At 43.6% G+C, this 18,115-nt stretch overlaps 2 protein-coding genes and 3 long non-coding RNA genes across 8 annotated transcripts; 2 read left to right on the top strand and 3 right to left on the bottom strand.

Annotated features, from left to right (window-relative positions):
* Positions 1–264: 264 nt before the first annotated feature.
* LOC117184790 (uncharacterized) lies at positions 265–5,211 on the bottom strand. Its single transcript, XM_033383671.1, has 2 exons — positions 4,991–5,211; positions 265–1,301 (listed from the first exon to the last, which is right to left on the bottom strand). Exons 1-2 carry the CDS (start codon positions 5,096–5,098, stop codon positions 348–350), a joined length of 1,062 nt encoding a protein of 353 aa, XP_033239562.1. The 5' UTR covers positions 5,099–5,211; the 3' UTR covers positions 265–347.
* Positions 2,562–3,242, top strand: LOC117184791 (uncharacterized). Of its 2 annotated transcripts, none has more exons than XR_004470261.1 (3): positions 2,562–2,696; positions 2,749–2,911; positions 2,966–3,242. It is a non-coding gene; the product is annotated as an uncharacterized lncRNA (long non-coding RNA). The 2 variants fall into 2 exon arrangements; XR_004470262.1 differs by having other exon boundaries at positions 2,605–2,696; positions 2,770–2,911.
* A 1,012-nt stretch (positions 5,212–6,223) lies between the features above and the next one.
* Positions 6,224–6,544, bottom strand: LOC117184750 (uncharacterized). Its single transcript, XR_004470198.1, has 2 exons — positions 6,426–6,544; positions 6,224–6,373 (listed from the first exon to the last, which is right to left on the bottom strand). It is a non-coding gene; the product is annotated as an uncharacterized lncRNA (long non-coding RNA).
* LOC26533972 (uncharacterized) lies at positions 6,367–10,575 on the top strand. Of its 3 annotated transcripts, none has more exons than XR_004470197.1 (3): positions 6,367–6,382; positions 10,150–10,291; positions 10,352–10,575. It is a non-coding gene; the product is annotated as an uncharacterized lncRNA (long non-coding RNA). The 3 variants fall into 3 exon arrangements; XR_004470196.1 differs by lacking the exon at positions 6,367–6,382 and adding an exon at positions 9,945–10,071 and having other exon boundaries at positions 10,129–10,291; XR_001452514.2 differs by lacking the exon at positions 6,367–6,382 and adding an exon at positions 9,979–10,071.
* Positions 8,130–14,208, bottom strand: LOC117184749 (uncharacterized). Its single transcript, XM_033383572.1, has 2 exons — positions 13,451–14,208; positions 8,130–8,626 (listed from the first exon to the last, which is right to left on the bottom strand). Exons 1-2 carry the CDS (start codon positions 14,096–14,098, stop codon positions 8,213–8,215), a joined length of 1,062 nt encoding a protein of 353 aa, XP_033239463.1. The 5' UTR covers positions 14,099–14,208; the 3' UTR covers positions 8,130–8,212.
* Between the last annotated feature and the right edge of the window lie 3,907 nt (positions 14,209–18,115).

Genomic DNA, 18,115 nt, shown 5'->3' with positions numbered 1-18,115 from the left:
TTCAATAGCTATTCAAGGTTGCATATGTGGAAAAAAGGAAGCTTACCTTTGAACCAAATATTAAACTAACAATACAACAAAGAGCCATAATTTATATATCATTTTTGAGCTGCAAGACTAGAAGAAAAAGTCAGCGTCGACTTTTTTTAATCTTGTTGCATGGTCTACTTAATAATGACCGAGAAAATGCACAGCATTATTCTTAATCAAAAATAACAATTCATGTTTTGAACAGATATAAATTTGTTTTTATAGTATGTAAAGAACGTTTTCTGTTCAAGCTTTTATTCTCATCAAAGAATGTCTGTTAAATTTCTACATTCTACAAATTTTGAACGTTAAATTTGTCAGTCACCTGGTAGTCTGGTGAGAGCCAACAGCGGCTCCTCTGGCTGACAGAGCATGTAGGTCAGCTCCCCAAAACGATCGTTGAGGAAGCGGCCGGTGATCAGGTTCGAAATGACCTTTAGCCAGTAGGAGAGTTGGGGGGGCACGGGCGTCAGCTGGAACATATCCTCCACGTAGTGGATGTTGCCCATCGTCTGGGGGTAGCAGTAAACGAACTCCCGGAACAGGGGGCAGGGCACCGTGACGTGGGCCATGAAGTCCTGCCGGTCCTTGAGGACATAGCAGAGGACAAAGTAGCGGTGCTTCTTTGGCCGGTGGCACAGATACATCTGGAACTGCAGGACGTCGGCGAAGCGGAAGAACAGTTGCATATCCTCCGTCCGCGGTATGGCACGATCGTTGATCCGATCCACCAGGTCCCCAAACGCGGAGAACGCCAGCCTCGCGTTCACCCTCAGCAGCTTCTTCTCCAGATTTAGGCGAGCGGCCACCGAGAAATCGGGAGGAATCGGCAGGGGGCCAATGACCCGGGCGAGAGTCGTCGAGGATATAGTAATCACGGGGACGTCATCGGTCATGAGCGGACAATCGAACGACACTGGAATCTGCCCCTTCGACTCCTTTATGGATCGCACGTCCAGCAGGGCGACCACACCGTTCTCGTCCGGTCTCGCGCTCATGCTCCTCGCTTCCTCTTCCTCCGCTTCGATTATCCTTTGATATCGGATCTCTTCTTCCTCGTCTAGCTTCTGGCGGAATCTTCGACGGATCTCCTGTATGGTGGTACTCAGCCGCAAAGTGTTCCTGGCCTCCGCATTCCTCCGACTCGGACTCCGCGCCCGTGTAGCCTCGTACCGCAGCCCCTCGCAGGCCACTGCCTTCGATCCCAAGAGATCCCCTTCCCGCTGCCGGTGCTCTGCCCTGATATTCTTTTCGGCACTTACGTCTCGCACCTTTCGTGGCCTTCTGGGTAGGCGGTGGGGGGAGCGTGACTCCCTCTGCCGATGGAAGTATCCGGGGGAGCTATCCAGACAGGTGTCTGTATTTTTCGGGTAAGCCATTGTTAATTAATTTTTTTCACTTATAATCCACTAAAAACTACTACAATTTTTTCAGTTTCTGGTTTAAAACTTAAACTTTTTTAAATGAAAGAATTTCCATAACCTGAATGAAAGATGATAAATTTGTCAGGGATCCCGTTTAGAGGGGCTTATTTCATTTCGTTTGTCAAAATATAGAAGAATCGATGGAGAAGCGTTTGAAATACATACATATATTATCCATCGATAATCTGCCATTTCTCCAGCCCCTTCCTTCGATCGTTGTTTTCTTTATTTTTATTCCCGACGATTCTTACATATTCCGTTTTGCTGATACTCGTAGGTACCCACGGACGTGCCCTCGGATTTTTCGCACTACCCACCAGGGGATACTACATGCCCGATGGGAAATTTCTGGTTTTCTGTCATTTGAGCGGTAGCAAGTTGGTTGTACCTTTGTGAAACGTACAATATCGTACACAAAGCCCAAATGATGATCAGATCTCTAGACACATCGAGCGAAAACGAAGATACCCCTATACTCTTTTTTAATAATCGCGTATAGAAAAGGTTTTAAGTTTTTGGAATTAATACCTTTTTTGGAGCTTGTTCAAAGCTTGTTTTCAAAGCTTTAATAAATATGTAATATCAAAGCGCCGATATCCGAAAAATGAAAAGAAAAATTAAAAATATTTTATATTCAGCCTTCTACCTTTTTTTTTACATTCCTTCAACTTCGGCATTTTCTATAAATTTTTTGTATGGTATGGTTTTGTTTATATTTTATTTTATTTTATTTATTTAGAGTCTTTAATTCCCAACGAAATACTTCAGAACGTCTTTAAATAACTTATAGCTTCGTGTTTTCGTGCATCGGCTGGCATTTGCTTAAATCTGGGATGTTCGTGTCCACCTCCTAAGGTATACCCTTATTGGTTCCATATATTTCTAGTTATTCATATATGGATATGAAACTCTGGATCTGTAGTACATCTGCCTCAGTGAAAACACATACCAGAGGCAGATATCATTTTGCATGCTACCTCCACTGCCTTGGTCATTAGCAAGAGCCCTAAGCAATAGGCCACCACCCTGTTTACCGTTCTGGAATTTCTTAAATAACACAGCCACCCGCTTAGTTTCAGTCAGTAGTTTGTGACTTGTTCTTTTGTTCATGTTGTAAGTAGTATTGATTTACAATTTACACATTTAGCAGGAGCAGCAATGTGTGGAACACCGCTTCGCAGTGGTGCTACGATCGGCCGATTCTTCGAATTCAATTAAGAAAATGGTCAGCGTCTGCAAGTGGTAGGTATTTGATGTGTTCATTTGTACATAATGAAATACATACATATACTAGTGGGGTAATTCCATGAAATAGCGCTGCTTGCAGTTTGCGCACCTACTAAGAGACGGTCGCTGCTCAACACTGCAGGTCCATTCCTTTTGAAATGGAAATTCTCAGCCATCGTTAGCTTCTTTCTGCACTCTCAACAGACATAGGAATCTTCACCGATGGTTCAGTAAGTATTTGTGAATAAAGTATTTTTAAATTGGTTGATCTTTGCTTGCTGAAGAACGATGGGACCACAGCGATGGAACGCCAGCAACAACCGATTCTTCTGATACTTCGGACCCACCGACACCACCCATCAAGAAGCGGAAGACACTTTGAAGACCTTGACAGATGGAATTTTGAAGGAGGTGGGAGCACGGAACGAAATGCAGAGCGACGCCACCTTGCGATGCATTCGCGTGACGACATTACCTTCACAATAATTTGCCTTGAAGAACAAAATTATTCTTTACTGTTGCTGCTGGAGTGGTAACCTCAGCCAGTTGATGCCTTGACCATCACTAGGAGCCAGGATGCCTTGATCATCAACTGGCTGGTGAAGCCACTGCAGCAGCAACAGTCCAGAACAATCTTGTTATTGAAGACAAAGTTAGGACCGGAGCCAAAGGAAATCTGGACTCGGACTATCTGCTGATAATATTTTGATAACGTTTTTACAAATTGAATAAAATTAGATAACTAAATACTCGAACTCATTTAAAAACGAGGGTGAACGTTGTGAGTCGCTGCTACGGCCGCGACTCTACACTTATACCCGATACTCAGTCAGTACGGCTTACCTCCGCCAGAGTGCGCACACATTCATGAAGATATGGTTATTTTCTACGCTTATGTCTATAAGTTTTTTAATTTTCTCGCATCTTAAAAATTTTGGATGCCACAGATTTCGTCTTTTGCAGTGTCGGAAGGGGGCCAGGCGAAATTTTTAAATAAACTTGTAACAGTGAGATATCACAGAAGTGTGGATACCAAATTTGAATACTATAGCTTTAATAGTCTTTGAGGTCTATGGATGCCACAGATTTTCGTCTTTTGTGGGAGCGGAAGGGGGTGGGGCGAAATTTCGAAATGCACTTGTGCAGGTTCGATATCACAGGAGTGTGGATATCAAATTTGGTTGCTCTAGATCTTATAGTCTCTGAGATCTAGGCGCTCATAAGGACGGACAGACAGACATGGATCAATTGACTCGGCTATTGATGCTGACCAAAAATATATATGTATGTACACTTTATGAAGGAGGAGGAGCTCGATCTCTCTTTCTCGTTCTCTCTCACAAACATAGATATTTACAAACATAGATGGCACCAAGCTCTGCTGTCTTGATAGCCCTGGGGTAAATGATGACTTCTAACTGACTTATGCCTTTTTGTATGGACTTGTATGTAGCTAAAGCTACACAGCCTTCAGGGGCGATTGATAGCTGATTTCAATAGCTATTCAAGGTTGCATATGTGGAAAAAAGGAAGCTTACCTTTGAACCAAATATTAAACTAACAATACAACAAAGAGCCATAATTTATATATCATTTTTGAGCTGCAAGACTAGAAGAAAAAGTCAGCGTCGACTTTTTTTAATCTTGTTGCATGGTCTACTTAATAATGACCGAGAAAATGCACAGCATTATTCTTAATCAAAAATAACAATTCATGTTTTGAACAGATATAAATTTGTTTTAATAGTATGTAAAGAACGTTTTCTGTTCAAGCTTTTATTCTCATCAAAGAATGTCTGTTAAATTTCTACATTCTACAAATTTTGAACGTTAAATTTGTCAGTCACCTGGTAGTCTGGTGAGAGCCAACAGCGGCTCCTCTGGCTGACAGAGCATGTAGGTCAGCTCCCCAAAACGATCGTTGAGGAAGCGGCCGGTGATCAGGTTCGAAATGACCTTTAGCCAGTAGGAGAGTTGGGGGGGCACGGGCGTCAGCTGGAACATATCCTCCACGTAGTGGATGTTGCCCATCGTCTGGGGGTAGCAGTAAACGAACTCCCGGAACAGGAGGCAGGGCACCGTGACGTGGGCCATGAAGTCCTGCCGGTCCTTGATGACATAGCAGAGGACAAAGTAGCGGTGCTGCTTTGGCCGGTGGCACAGATACATCTGGAACTGCAGGACGTCGGCGAAGCGGAAGAACAGTTGCATATCCTCCGTCCGCGGTATGGCACGATCGTTGATCCGATCCACCAGGTCCCCAAACGCGGAGAACGCCAGCCTCGCGTTCACCCTCAGCAGCTTCGCACCTTTCGTGGCCTTCTGGGTAGGCGGTGGGGGGAGCGTGACTCCCTCTGCCGATGGAAGTATCCGGGGGAGCTATCCAGACAGGTGTCTGTATTTTTCGGGTAAGCCATTGTTAATTAATTTTTTTCACTTATAATGCCACTAAAAACTACTACAATTTTTCCAGTTTCTGGTTTAAAACTTAAACTTTTTTAAATGAAAGAATTTCCATAACCTGAATGAAAGATGATAAATTTGTCAGGGATCCCGTTTAGAGGGGCTTATTTCATTTCGTTTGTCAAAATATAGAAGAATCGATGGAGAAGCGTTTGAAATACATACATATATTATCCATCGATAATCTGCCATTTCTCCAGCCCCTTCCTTCGATCGTTGTTTTCTTTATTTTTATTCCCGACGATTCTTACATATTCCGTTTTGCTGATACTCGTAGGTACCCACGGACGTGCCCTCGGATTTTTCGCACTACCCACCAGGGGATACTACATGCCCGATGGGAAATTTCTGGTTTTCTGTCATTTGAGCGGTAGCAAGTTGGTTGTACCTTTGTGAAACGTACAATATCGTACACAAAGCCCAAATGATGATCAGATCTCTAGACACATCGAGCGAAAACGAAGATACCCCTATACTCTTTTTTAATAATCGCGTATAGAAAAGGTTTTAAGTTTTTGGAATTAATACCTTTTTTGGAGCTTGTTCAAAGCTTGTTTGACCGTAATAAATATGTAATATCAAAGCGCCGATATCCGAAAAATGAAAAGAAAAATTAAAAATATTTTATATTCAGCCTTCTACCTTTTTTTTTACATTCCTTCAACTTCGGCATTTTCTATAAATTTTTTGTATGGTATGGTTTTGTTTTTATTTTATTTTATTTTATTTATTTAGAGTCTTTAATTCCCAACGAAATACTTCAGAACGTCTTTAAATAACTTATAGCTTCGTGTTTTCGTGCATCGGCTGGCATTTGCTTAAATCTGGGATGTTCGTGTCCACCTCCTAAGGTATACCCTTATTGGTTCCATATATTTCTAGTTATTCATATATGGATATGAAACTCTGGATCTGTAGTACATCTGCCTCAGTGAAAACACATACCAGAGGCAGATATCATTTTGCATGCTACCTCCACTGCCTTGGTCATTAGCAAGAGCCCTAAGCAATAGGCCACCACCCTGTTTACCGTTCTGGAATTTCTTAAATAACACAGCCACCCGCTTAGATTCAGTCAGTAGTTTGTGACTTGTTCTTTTGTTCATGTTGTAAGTAGTATTGATTTACAATTTACACATTTAGCAGGAGCAGCAATGTGTGGAACACCGCTTCGCAGTGGTGCTACGATCGGCCGATTCTTCGAATTCAATTAAGAAAATGGTCAGCGTCTGCAAGTGGTAGGTATTTGATGTGTTCATTTGTACATAATGAAATACATACATATACTAGTGGGGTAATTCCATGAAATAGCGCTGCTTGCAGTTTGCGCACCTACTAAGAGACGGTCGCTGCTCAACACTGCAGGTCCATTCCTTTTGAAATGGAAATTCTCAGCCATCGTTAGCTTCTTTCTGCACTCTCAACAGACATAGGAATCTTCACCGATGGTTCAGTAAGTATTTGTGAATAAAGTATTTTTAAATTGGTTGATCGACATCTTTGCTTGCTGAAGAACGATGGGACCACAGCGATGGAACGCCAGCAACAACCGATTCTTCTGATACTTCGGACCCACCGACACCACCCATCAAGAAGCGGAAGACACTTTGAAGACCTTGACAGATGGAATTTTGAAGGAGGTGGGAGCACGGAACGAAATGCAGAGCGACGCCACCTTGCGATGCATTCGCGTGACGACATTACCTTCACAATAATTTGCCTTGAAGAACAAAATTATTCTTTACTGTTGCTGCTGGAGTGGTAACCTCAGCCAGTTGATGCCTTGACCATCACTAGGAGCCAGGATGCCTTGATCATCAACTGGCTGGTGAAGCCACTGCAGCAGCAACAGTCCAGAACAATCTTGTTATTGAAGACAAAGTTAGGACCGGAGCCAAAGGAAATCTGGACTCGGACTATCTGCTGATAATATTTTGATAACGTTTTTACAAATTGAATAAAATTAGATAACTAAATACTCGAACTCATTTAAAAACGAGGGTGAACGTTGTGAGTCGCTGCTACGGCCGCGACTCTACACTTATACCCGATACTCAGTCAGTACGGCTTACCTCCGCCAGAGTGCGCACACATTCATGAAGATATGGTTATTTTCTACGCTTATGTCTATAAGTTTTTTAATTTTCTCGCATCTTAAAAATTTTGGATGCCACAGATTTCGTCTTTTGCAGTGTCGGAAGGGGGCCAGGCGAAATTTTTAAATAAACTTGTAACAGTGAGATATCACAGAAGTGTGGATACCAAATTTGAATACTATAGCTTTAATAGTCTTTGAGGTCTATGGATGCCACAGATTTTCGTCTTTTGTGGGAGCGGAAGGGGGTGGGGCGAAATTTCGAAATGCACTTGTGCAGGTTCGATATCACAGGAGTGTGGATATCAAATTTGGTTGCTCTAGATCTTATAGTCTCTGAGATCTAGGCGCTCATAAGGACGGACAGACAGACATGGATCAATTGACTCGGCTATTGATGCTGACCAAAAATATATATGTATGTACACTTTATGAAGGAGGAGGAGCTCGATCTCTCTTTCTCGTTCTCTCTCACAAACATAGATATTTACAAACATAGATGGCACCAAGCTCTGCTGTCTTGATAGCCCTGGGGTAAATGATGACTTCTAACTGACTTATGCCTTTTTGTATGGACTTGTATGTAGCTAAAGCTACACAGCCTTCAGGGGCGATTGATAGCTGATTTCAATAGCTATTCAAGGTTGCATATGTGGAAAAAAGGAAGCTTACCTTTGAACCAAATATTAAACTAACAATACAACAAAGAGCCATAATTTATATATCATTTTTGAGCTGCAAGACTAGAAGAAAAAGTCAGCGTCGACTTTTTTTAATCTTGTTGCATGGTCTACTTAATAATGACCGAGAAAATGCACAGCATTATTCTTAATCAAAAATAACAATTCATGTTTTGAACAGATATAAATTTGTTTTAATAGTATGTAAAGAACGTTTTCTGTTCAAGCTTTTATTCTCATCAAAGAATGTCTGTTAAATTTCTACATTCTACAAATTTTGAACGTTAAATTTGTCAGTCACCTGGTAGTCTGGTGAGAGCCAACAGCGGCTCCTCTGGCTGACAGAGCATGTAGGTCAGCTCCCCAAAACGATCGTTGAGGAAGCGGCCGGTGATCAGGTTCGAAATGACCTTTAGCCAGTAGGAGAGTTGGGGGGGCACGGGCGTCAGCTGGAACATATCCTCCACGTAGTGGATGTTGCCCATCGTCTGGGGGTAGCAGTAAACGAACTCCCGGAACAGGAGGCAGGGCACCGTGACGTGGGCCATGAAGTCCTGCCGGTCCTTGATGACATAGCAGAGGACAAAGTAGCGGTGCTGCTTTGGCCGGTGGCACAGATACATCTGGAACTGCAGGACGTCGGCGAAGCGGAAGAACAGTTGCATATCCTCCGTCCGCGGTATGGCACGATCGTTGATCCGATCCACCAGGTCCCCAAACGCGGAGAACGCCAGCCTCGCGTTCACCCTCAGCAGCTTCGCACCTTTCGTGGCCTTCTGGGTAGGCGGTGGGGGGAGCGTGACTCCCTCTGCCGATGGAAGTATCCGGGGGAGCTATCCAGACAGGTGTCTGTATTTTTCGGGTAAGCCATTGTTAATTAATTTTTTTCACTTATAATGCCACTAAAAACTACTACAATTTTTCCAGTTTCTGGTTTAAAACTTAAACTTTTTTAAATGAAAGAATTTCCATAACCTGAATGAAAGATGATAAATTTGTCAGGGATCCCGTTTAGAGGGGCTTATTTCATTTCGTTTGTCAAAATATAGAAGAATCGATGGAGAAGCGTTTGAAATACATACATATATTATCCATCGATAATCTGCCATTTCTCCAGCCCCTTCCTTCGATCGTTGTTTTCTTTATTTTTATTCCCGACGATTCTTACATATTCCGTTTTGCTGATACTCGTAGGTACCCACGGACGTGCCCTCGGATTTTTCGCACTACCCACCAGGGGATACTACATGCCCGATGGGAAATTTCTGGTTTTCTGTCATTTGAGCGGTAGCAAGTTGGTTGTACCTTTGTGAAACGTACAATATCGTACACAAAGCCCAAATGATGATCAGATCTCTAGACACATCGAGCGAAAACGAAGATACCCCTATACTCTTTTTTAATAATCGCGTATAGAAAAGGTTTTAAGTTTTTGGAATTAATACCTTTTTTGGAGCTTGTTCAAAGCTTGTTTGACCGTAATAAATATGTAATATCAAAGCGCCGATATCCGAAAAATGAAAAGAAAAATTAAAAATATTTTATATTCAGCCTTCTACCTTTTTTTTTACATTCCTTCAACTTCGGCATTTTCTATAAATTTTTTGTATGGTATGGTTTTGTTTTTATTTTATTTTATTTTATTTATTTAGAGTCTTTAATTCCCAACGAAATACTTCAGAACGTCTTTAAATAACTTATAGCTTCGTGTTTTCGTGCATCGACTGGCATTTGCTTAAATCTGGGATGTTCGTGTCCACCTCCTAAGGTATACCCTTATTGGTTCCATATATTTCTAGTTATTCATATATGGATATGAAACTCTGGATCTGTAGTACATCTGCCTCAGTGAAAACACATACCAGAGGCAGATATCATTTTGCATGCTACCTCCACTGCCTTGGTCATTAGCAAGAGCCCTAAGCAATAGGCCACCACCCTGTTTACCGTTCTGGAATTTCTTAAATAACACAGCCACCCGCTTAGTTTCAGTCAGTAGTTTGTGACTTGTTCTTTTGTTCATGTTGTAAGTAGTATTGATTTACAATTTACACATTTAGCAGGAGCAGCAATGTGGTGAACACCGCTTCGCAGTGCTACGATCGGCCAATTCTTCGAATTCAATTAAGTAAATGGTCAGCGTCTGCAAGTGGTAGGTATTTGATGTGTTCATTTACCTTGTACATATTGAAATACATACATATACTAGTGGGGTAATTCCATGAAATAGCGCTGCTTGCAGTTTGCGCACCTACTAAAAGACGGTCGCTGCTCAACACTGCAGGTCCATTCCATTTGAAATGGAAATTCTCAGCCATCGTTAGCTTCTTTCTGCACTCTCAACAGACATAGGAATCTTCACCGATGGTTCTGTGAGTATTTGTGAATAAAGTATTTTTCAATTGGTTGATCGACATCTTTGCTTGCTGAAGAACGATGGGACCACAGCGATGGAACGCCAGCAACAACCGATTCTTCTGATACTTCGGACCCACCGACACCACCCATCAAGAAGCGGAAGACACTTTGAAGACCTTGACAGATGGAATTTTGAAGGAGGTGGGAGCACGGAACGAAATGCAGAGCGACGCCACCTTGCGATGCATTCGCGTGACGACATTACCTTCACAATAATTTGCCTTGAAGAACAAAATTATTCTTTACTGTTGCTGCTGGAGTGGTAACCTCAGCCAGTTGATGCCTTGATCATCACTAGGAGCCAGGATGCCTTGATCATCAACTGGCTGGTGAAGCCACTGCAGCAGCAACAGTCCAGACCAATCTTGTTATTGAAGACAAAGTTAGGACCGGAGCCAAAGGAAATCTGGACTCGGACTATCTGCTGATAATATTTTGATAACGTTTTTACAAATTGAATAAAATTAGATAACTAAATACTCGAACTCATTTAAAAACGAGGGTGAACGTTGTGAGTCGCTGCTACGGCCGCGACTCTACACTTATACCCGATACTCAGTCAGTACGGCTTACCTCCGCCAGAGTGCGCACACATTTATGAAGATATGGTTATTTTCTACGCTTATGTCTATAAGTTTTTTAATTTTCTCGCATCTTAAAAATTTTGGATGCCACAGATTTCGTCTTTTGCAGTGTCGGAAGGGGGCCAGGCGAAATTTTTAAATAAACTTGTAACAGTGAGATATCACAGAAGTGTGGATACCAAATTTGAATACTATAGCTTTAATAGTCTTTGAGGTCTATGGATGCCACAGATTTTCGTCTTTTGTGGGAGCGGAAGGGGGTGGGGCGAAATTTCGAAATGCACTTGTGCAGGTTCGATATCACAGGAGTGTGGATATCAAATTTGGTTGCTCTAGATCTTATAGTCTCTGAGATCTAGGCGCTCATAAGGACGGACAGACAGACATGGATCAATTGACTCGGCTATTGATGCTGACCAAAAATATATATGTATGTACACTTTATGAAGGAGGAGGAGCTCGATCTCTCTTTCTCGTTCTCTCTCACAAACATAGATATTTACAAACATAGATGGCACCAAGCTCTGCTGTCTTGATAGCCCTGGGGTAAATGATGACTTCTAACTGACTTATGCCTTTTTGTATGGACTTGTATGTAGCTAAAGCTACACAGCCTTCAGGGGCGATTGATAGCTGATTTCAATAGCTATTCAAGGTTGCATATGTGGAAAAAAGGAAGCTTACCTTTGAACCAAATATTAAACTAACAATACAACAAAGAGCCATAATTTATATATCATTTTTGAGCTGCAAGACTAGAAGAAAAAGTCAGCGTCGACTTTTTATACCCGATACTCAAAATGAGTATTGGGGTATATTAGATTTGTGGTAAAAGTGGATGTGTGTAACGTCCAGAAGGAATCGTTTCCGACCCTATAAAGTATATATATTCTTGATCAGCATCAATAGCCGAGTCGATTGAGCCATGTCTGTCTGTCCGTCTGTCCGTCTGTCCGTCCGTCCGTCTGTCCGTCTGTCCGTCTGTCCGTCCCCTTCAGCGCCTAATGCTCAAAGACTATAAGAGCTAGAGCAACGATGTTTTGGATCCAGACTTCTGTGATATGTCACTGCTCCAAAAATATTTCAAAACTTTGCCCCGCCCACTTCCGCCCCCACAAAGGGCGAAAATCTGTGGCATCCACAATTTCGACGATACGAGAAAACTAAAAACGCAGAATCGTAGAAGTTTACTATATCTTCTAGAGTGCAAAATCTGAACCAGATCGTATAATTATTACAGCCAGAATCACGAAAACAATATCACTCTTTCTCGCTCTGTCTCACTCTAACACACAGGTTTCATGGTCGGTTTTGCCAATTGCAAAATATGAGTTCAAGGATCTCAGAACCTATAAAAGCCAGAGCAACCAAATTTGGTATCCACACTCCTGTGATATCGGACCTTGACCGTTTCCTGTCCAAATTTCGCCACACCCCCTTCCGCCCCCGCAAAGGACGAAAATCTGAGGCAACCACAAATCTCAGAGACTATTAAGGCTAGAGTAACCAAATTTGGTGCACACACTCCTTTAAGATGTCACTATAAAACGTATATCTCAGAATTTCGCCCCACCCCCATCCGCCCCCACAAAGGACGAAATTCTGTTGCATCCACAATATTGCAGATTTGAGAAAACTAAAAACGCAGAATCATAGATAACGACCATATCTATCAGATTGCTGAATCTGGATCAGATCAGATAATTTTTATAGCCAAAAGGAACAAATCAATTTGCAGTGGCTACGCAGCGCCCGACGTCACGCTCAGACTGATTTTCTGTCTCTCTCGCACGCACTCTTTGTCGTGTCGTTAAATATTAGCGGCGTCTGCCGGAGGAGAGCCATACTGACTTAGTATCGGGTATAACTCTAGAGTTGCGGTGTCCGCAGCAACTCACAACGTTCCCCCTCGTTTTAATCTTGTTGCATGGTCTACTTAATAATGACCGAGAAAATGCACAGCATTATTCTTAATCAAAAATAACAATTCATGTTTTGAACAGATATAAATTTGTTTTAATAGTATGTAAAGAACGTTTTCTGTTCAAGCTTTTATTCTCATCAAAGAATGTCTGTTAAATTTCTACATTCTACAAATTTTGAACGTTAAATTTGTCAGTCACCTGGTAGTCTGGTGAGAGCCAACAGCGGCTCCTCTGGCTGACAGAGCATGTAGGTCAGCTCCCCAAAACGATCGTTGAGGAAGCGGCCGGTGATCAGGTTCGAAATGACCTTTAGCCAGTAGGAGAGTTGGGGGGGCACGGGCGTCAGCTGGAACATATCCTCCACGTAGTGGATGTTGCCCATCGTCTGGGGGTAGCAGTAAACGAACTCCCGGAACAGGGGGCAGGGCACCGTGACGTGGGCCATGAAGTCCTGCCGGTCCTTGAGGACATAGCAGAGGACAAAGTAGCGGTGCTGCTTTGGCCGGTGGCACAGATACATCTGGAACTGCAGGACGTCGGCGAAGCGGAAGAACAGTTGCATATCCTCCGTCCGCGGTATGGCACGATCGTTGATCCGATCCACCAGGTCCCCAAACGCGGAGAACGCCAGCCTCGCGTTCACCCTCAGCAGCTTCTTCTCCAGATTTAGGCGAGCGGCCACCGAGAAATCGGGAGGAATCGGCAGGGGGCCAATGACCCGGGCGAGAGTCGTCGAGGATATAGTAATCACGGGGACGTCATCGGTCATGAGCGGACAATCGAACGACACTGGAATCTGCCCCTTCGACTCCTTTATGGATCGCACGTCCAGCAGGGCGACCACACCGTTCTCGTCCGGTCTCGCGCTCATGCTCCTCGCTTCCTCTTCCTCCGCTTCGATTATCCTTTGATATCGGATCTCTTCTTCCTCGTCTAGCTTCTGGCGGAATCTTCGACGGATCTCCTGTATGGTGGTACTCAGCCGCAAAGTGTTCCTGGCCTCCGCATTCCTCCGACTCGGACTCCGCGCCCGTGTAGCCTCGTACCGCAGCCCCTCGCAGGCCACTGCCTTCGATCCCAAGAGATCCCCTTCCCGCTGCCGGTGCTCTGCCCTGATATTCTTTTCGGCACTTACGTCTCGCACCTTTCGTGGCCTTCTGGGTAGGCGGTGGGGGGAGCGTGACTCCCTCTGCCGATGGAAGTATCCGGGGGAGCTATCCAGACAGGTGTCTGTATTTTTCGGGTAAGCCATTGTTAATTAATTTTTTTCACTTATAATGCCACTAAAAACTACTACAATTTTTCCAGTTTCTGGTTTAAAACTTAAACTTTTTTAAATGAAAGAATTTCCATAACCTGAATGAAAGATGATAAATTTTGTCAGGGATCCCGTTTAGAGTGGCTTATTTCATTTCGTTTGTCAATATAGAAGAATCGATGGAGAAGCGTTTGAAATACATACATATATTATCCATCGATAATCTGCCATCTCTCCAGCCCCTTCCTTCGATCGTTGTTTTCTTTATTTTTATTCCCGACGATTCTTACATATTCCGTTTTGCTGACACTCGTAGGTACCCACGGACGTGCCCTCGGATTTTTCGCACTACCCACCAGGGGATACTACATGCCCGATGTGAAATTTCTGGTTTTCTGTCATTTGAGCGGTAGCAAGTTGGTTGTACCTTTGTGAAACGTACAATAAATTGATATATACGTGGGTTGGTGTGCAGTATCGTACGCAAAGCCCAAATGATGATCAGATCTTTAGACACAACGAGCGAAAACGAAGATACGATCCCTAAACACAATGAGCAACAACGATGATCCCATTGCTAAGATAACGACGAGCATGCCATCGCTAAGGAGACGACGAGAAAGGAAGAGGCCATCACAGAAATAAAACGACGACGGTGAACGAAAGACGAAAAAACCAGGACGGGAACGCAAGAGTGTGTTCACAAAAAACTAAACAACGTAAAAGAAAGAAGACAATTATCCCAAATTTACTAAACATGAGTCACTCCCTTCGACACAATCATCCCTTACAGAGACGAATGGCTCGAGAGACTCCCAGGCCCAGATGGGGCCATAAACATCTTCACAGATGGATCAAAGCTGGACGACAGAGTCGGAGGGGGAATCTACTCTGAACAGCTAAACATAAGGCATTCCTTCAGACTCCCAGATCATTGCAGTGTCTTTCAAGCGGAAGTCATAGCAATCAGGGAGGCTCTAGACTGCCCATAAGCGGCTGCCGTTACGGCAACCAAGCTAAACATTTATAGCGACAGCCAGGCTGCGATCAAATCGCTAAATGCGATTTCCTCGAACTCGGCCACCGTGGCAGATTGCCGCAAATCTCTGCACGAGATGGCTCAGCAATTTGCCTGATTTGGGTCCCGGGCCACCGGGACATCGAGGGCAACTGTATAGCGGACGAGCTGGCCAGATCTGGCACTACAATCCCCCTTCTCCAAGACAAAGAGGATATCTGCATGCCAATGGCCACCTGTAAGCTCATTATAAGGGAGCAATACAAGCGACTAACAAACGATATGTGGCAAACAGTGCCACGATGTTGCACAACTCGGCAAACATGGCCGACCATGGACATGAAGCGCACCTCCGAGATCCTCAAGTTAAGCAGGAAAAGGTGCAGCGTAGTCATACGTTCTCCCACGGGACACTGGCTAATAGGCACCCACGCTAACAGGCTGGGGGCCCCACATAACGATTTTTGTCGCAGCTGTAGAGACGAGGAAGAGGAGGAGACAGTGGAACATCTGTTCTGCTCCTGCCCAGCTCTCAGCAGAAGAAGGCTACAGCACCTGGGCTCAGCCTTTCTACATGACATCTCAGAGATGTCCAAACTATGTCCCAGGAGGATATCGAACTTTGTGAGAGCATCTGGATGGGATAAATTCTGACAGGAAGTCTCACAACGCAGGAAGGAATGATCCTATGCGGTATCCCAACGGGCAGAAACCGGCCTAAGTGTGACGGGTTCCGAGCGAGCCCGGCAGCCGCCTCAACCTAACCTAACCTAACCTAACCTACTAAACATGAACTAAAAATTAACCATTAAATCCAAAATAATGAGAGAGTATCCAATTACTACAGAAACCACACCACCTTCAATTTAATGGAATATTAACAGGTCGGGTTTCTATTAAAACTCCGATCTGCATCCATTGCAACATGTCAAATAGCGAATAGCTCCGCTGGGAAACTCCAATAACTCAACTACTCTCTGAGCATTGCCCAGCCATCCATTGTAGAGATGTGCCAGCTTATACACCGAACATGTGTCAATCGAACTCTCTGGATTAGATCCCAGGGTCTTCTGCTCTGGCCGAACGGCTACCGCAGCGTCAATATGAGGTCCGGAGGTCCAAGGGATTAGCTCCTGGCTGTACTGTGGCAGGCACTAATCATGATGACGGTGCTGTGTTGCTGAGTCGACAATGTGTCGTCCCGTTTGCTGGAGCAGAGACAGACTAGTGATTGTCTGGGAACCGGACATCAGCAACCCTCCATTCTTACGCCGCCGAATCAAACGCTGGGCCTCAGCTTCGAGACGGGTAAGTGAATCTTTATATAATTGTTGATATATTTTACAATATATCTTCCTTCGCAGAGAACATATGTACCCTACGATTTTGCACAAAACACACAACAATACGATTTCCAGCCGCCACACGGAGTCCTATCCAAGCATTTCCGAGCCGTATTCGAGATAGGCGTTTTCGTATCCGCCACTTGCAAGATCCGAAGCTAACAAGTCATCGTCATTCTTCGACATGGCCATCGACAACAAGGACTTTGACTACGGCAACCAAATATATATCCCGTTTTAAGGATATACGCGTCCATTCAATTAGATAGTAGAAACAATTGTTTTCCACCTGTTTATTTATTTATACTAAGCTAAGTTTACGTTGACAAACTAAGCCAATTTCTACATCGAAACTTAAAAGCAAAGTCTCTCTTTTGGGATCTTTTGTGATTAGAGGCGAATCAAGTTGCACTCGAATCAACTCTTTGTATGCCTCTCAAAATCGAAATAGGCGTACTTCGATTTCACGAGACAAAAATGCTGGTTCATCAGTGCAATCTATATACAGAAGCGGGATCCGCTCGGAATGGGGGTTTTGCGACCATTTCAGAAAAGTCATAGCTTAAAAGTGGCTTATCAGGTTAGGTTTCTCACTCGTCTCTCTAAGCCAGCTTATCTCTCTCTCTATTGTACGTCTCATTCTTTCCCTTTTCTGCGCTTGAATTGTCCTTGTTTTAGGGGGCCACTTGTATGTCAGTAGAGTCGGTGGCAGGGGGAAGAATTATATGGAAGACTGTCGAAGGCTCTGATTGTCTGTCAATAAAATTGTGACTTTTCTATTCGCTCTGCAAACTTTGGTTAAGAGCAGTGTCGAAGTATTGGAACAAGGCGTCAAGAGAGCAAGGAGTTACAAGTCTCAGCCCAATGGGAATCCGTACAGATCCGAGTGCCGGTAAAGGTACAGTGGCACACGTCAAAAGCAGCCAAAACCTAGTGTACATACATATGCATACAAATAAATAAAACAAACCTTACAAATTGAGAGATATTGACAGTTTTTACGGAATTTTTATTCGAATGCAATAATATCTCGTTATTTGTTCACTTACCTAACTATTCCACCATCCGTTTCCGCACTGACATCCGCAGCTACCGCACATCCGTCCTGCGCCTTGTTTCGCTTATGGCTCTGTTTGCTTTGTTCCCGCCTTTCTATGCGTTTGTTTTCCATTTCACCTGAGCACATACATACACCCTGAAGAGGGTATTTTGATTTCGACCGGATGCTTGCAACACACAGTAGAAAGCATATCCGGCCCATAAGGTATATTCCTGATTATCCAGAGCATAAACAACCCATTAGACGGGAAGACTAATATAAATAAATATAAAATTTAGAAGTGCAAACATACCCCGTACGTGTGTACAGTTTCTCCAAGATTATCGAAACAGGGTCGATACATCATACGATGTACGTATGAATGTATGCAGTTATCACACGAACGATCCATCTTAAAGGGCATCAAACGCTTCGGGGACAGTAAACAGGCTTGCTCTTATCTTTTTTTCGACGGTGGCAGTTTCAAACGTGGTTTGCGACGGGACCGTGCTTCGACAGCGTGGACAAAAAGCACACAAATAACTGTCAAAGCTGCATTTCGCTTCCAAAGTAAACACAGCAAAACAATGCATTGTTGGAGGAGAATCGGC

Source organism: Drosophila pseudoobscura, chromosome X (assembly GCF_009870125.1).
Source record: "Drosophila pseudoobscura strain MV-25-SWS-2005 chromosome X, UCI_Dpse_MV25, whole genome shotgun sequence".
Classification (NCBI taxonomy): Eukaryota; Metazoa; Arthropoda; class Insecta; order Diptera; family Drosophilidae; genus Drosophila; species Drosophila pseudoobscura.
This window is presented reverse-complemented; position numbering and strand designations above follow the sequence as displayed.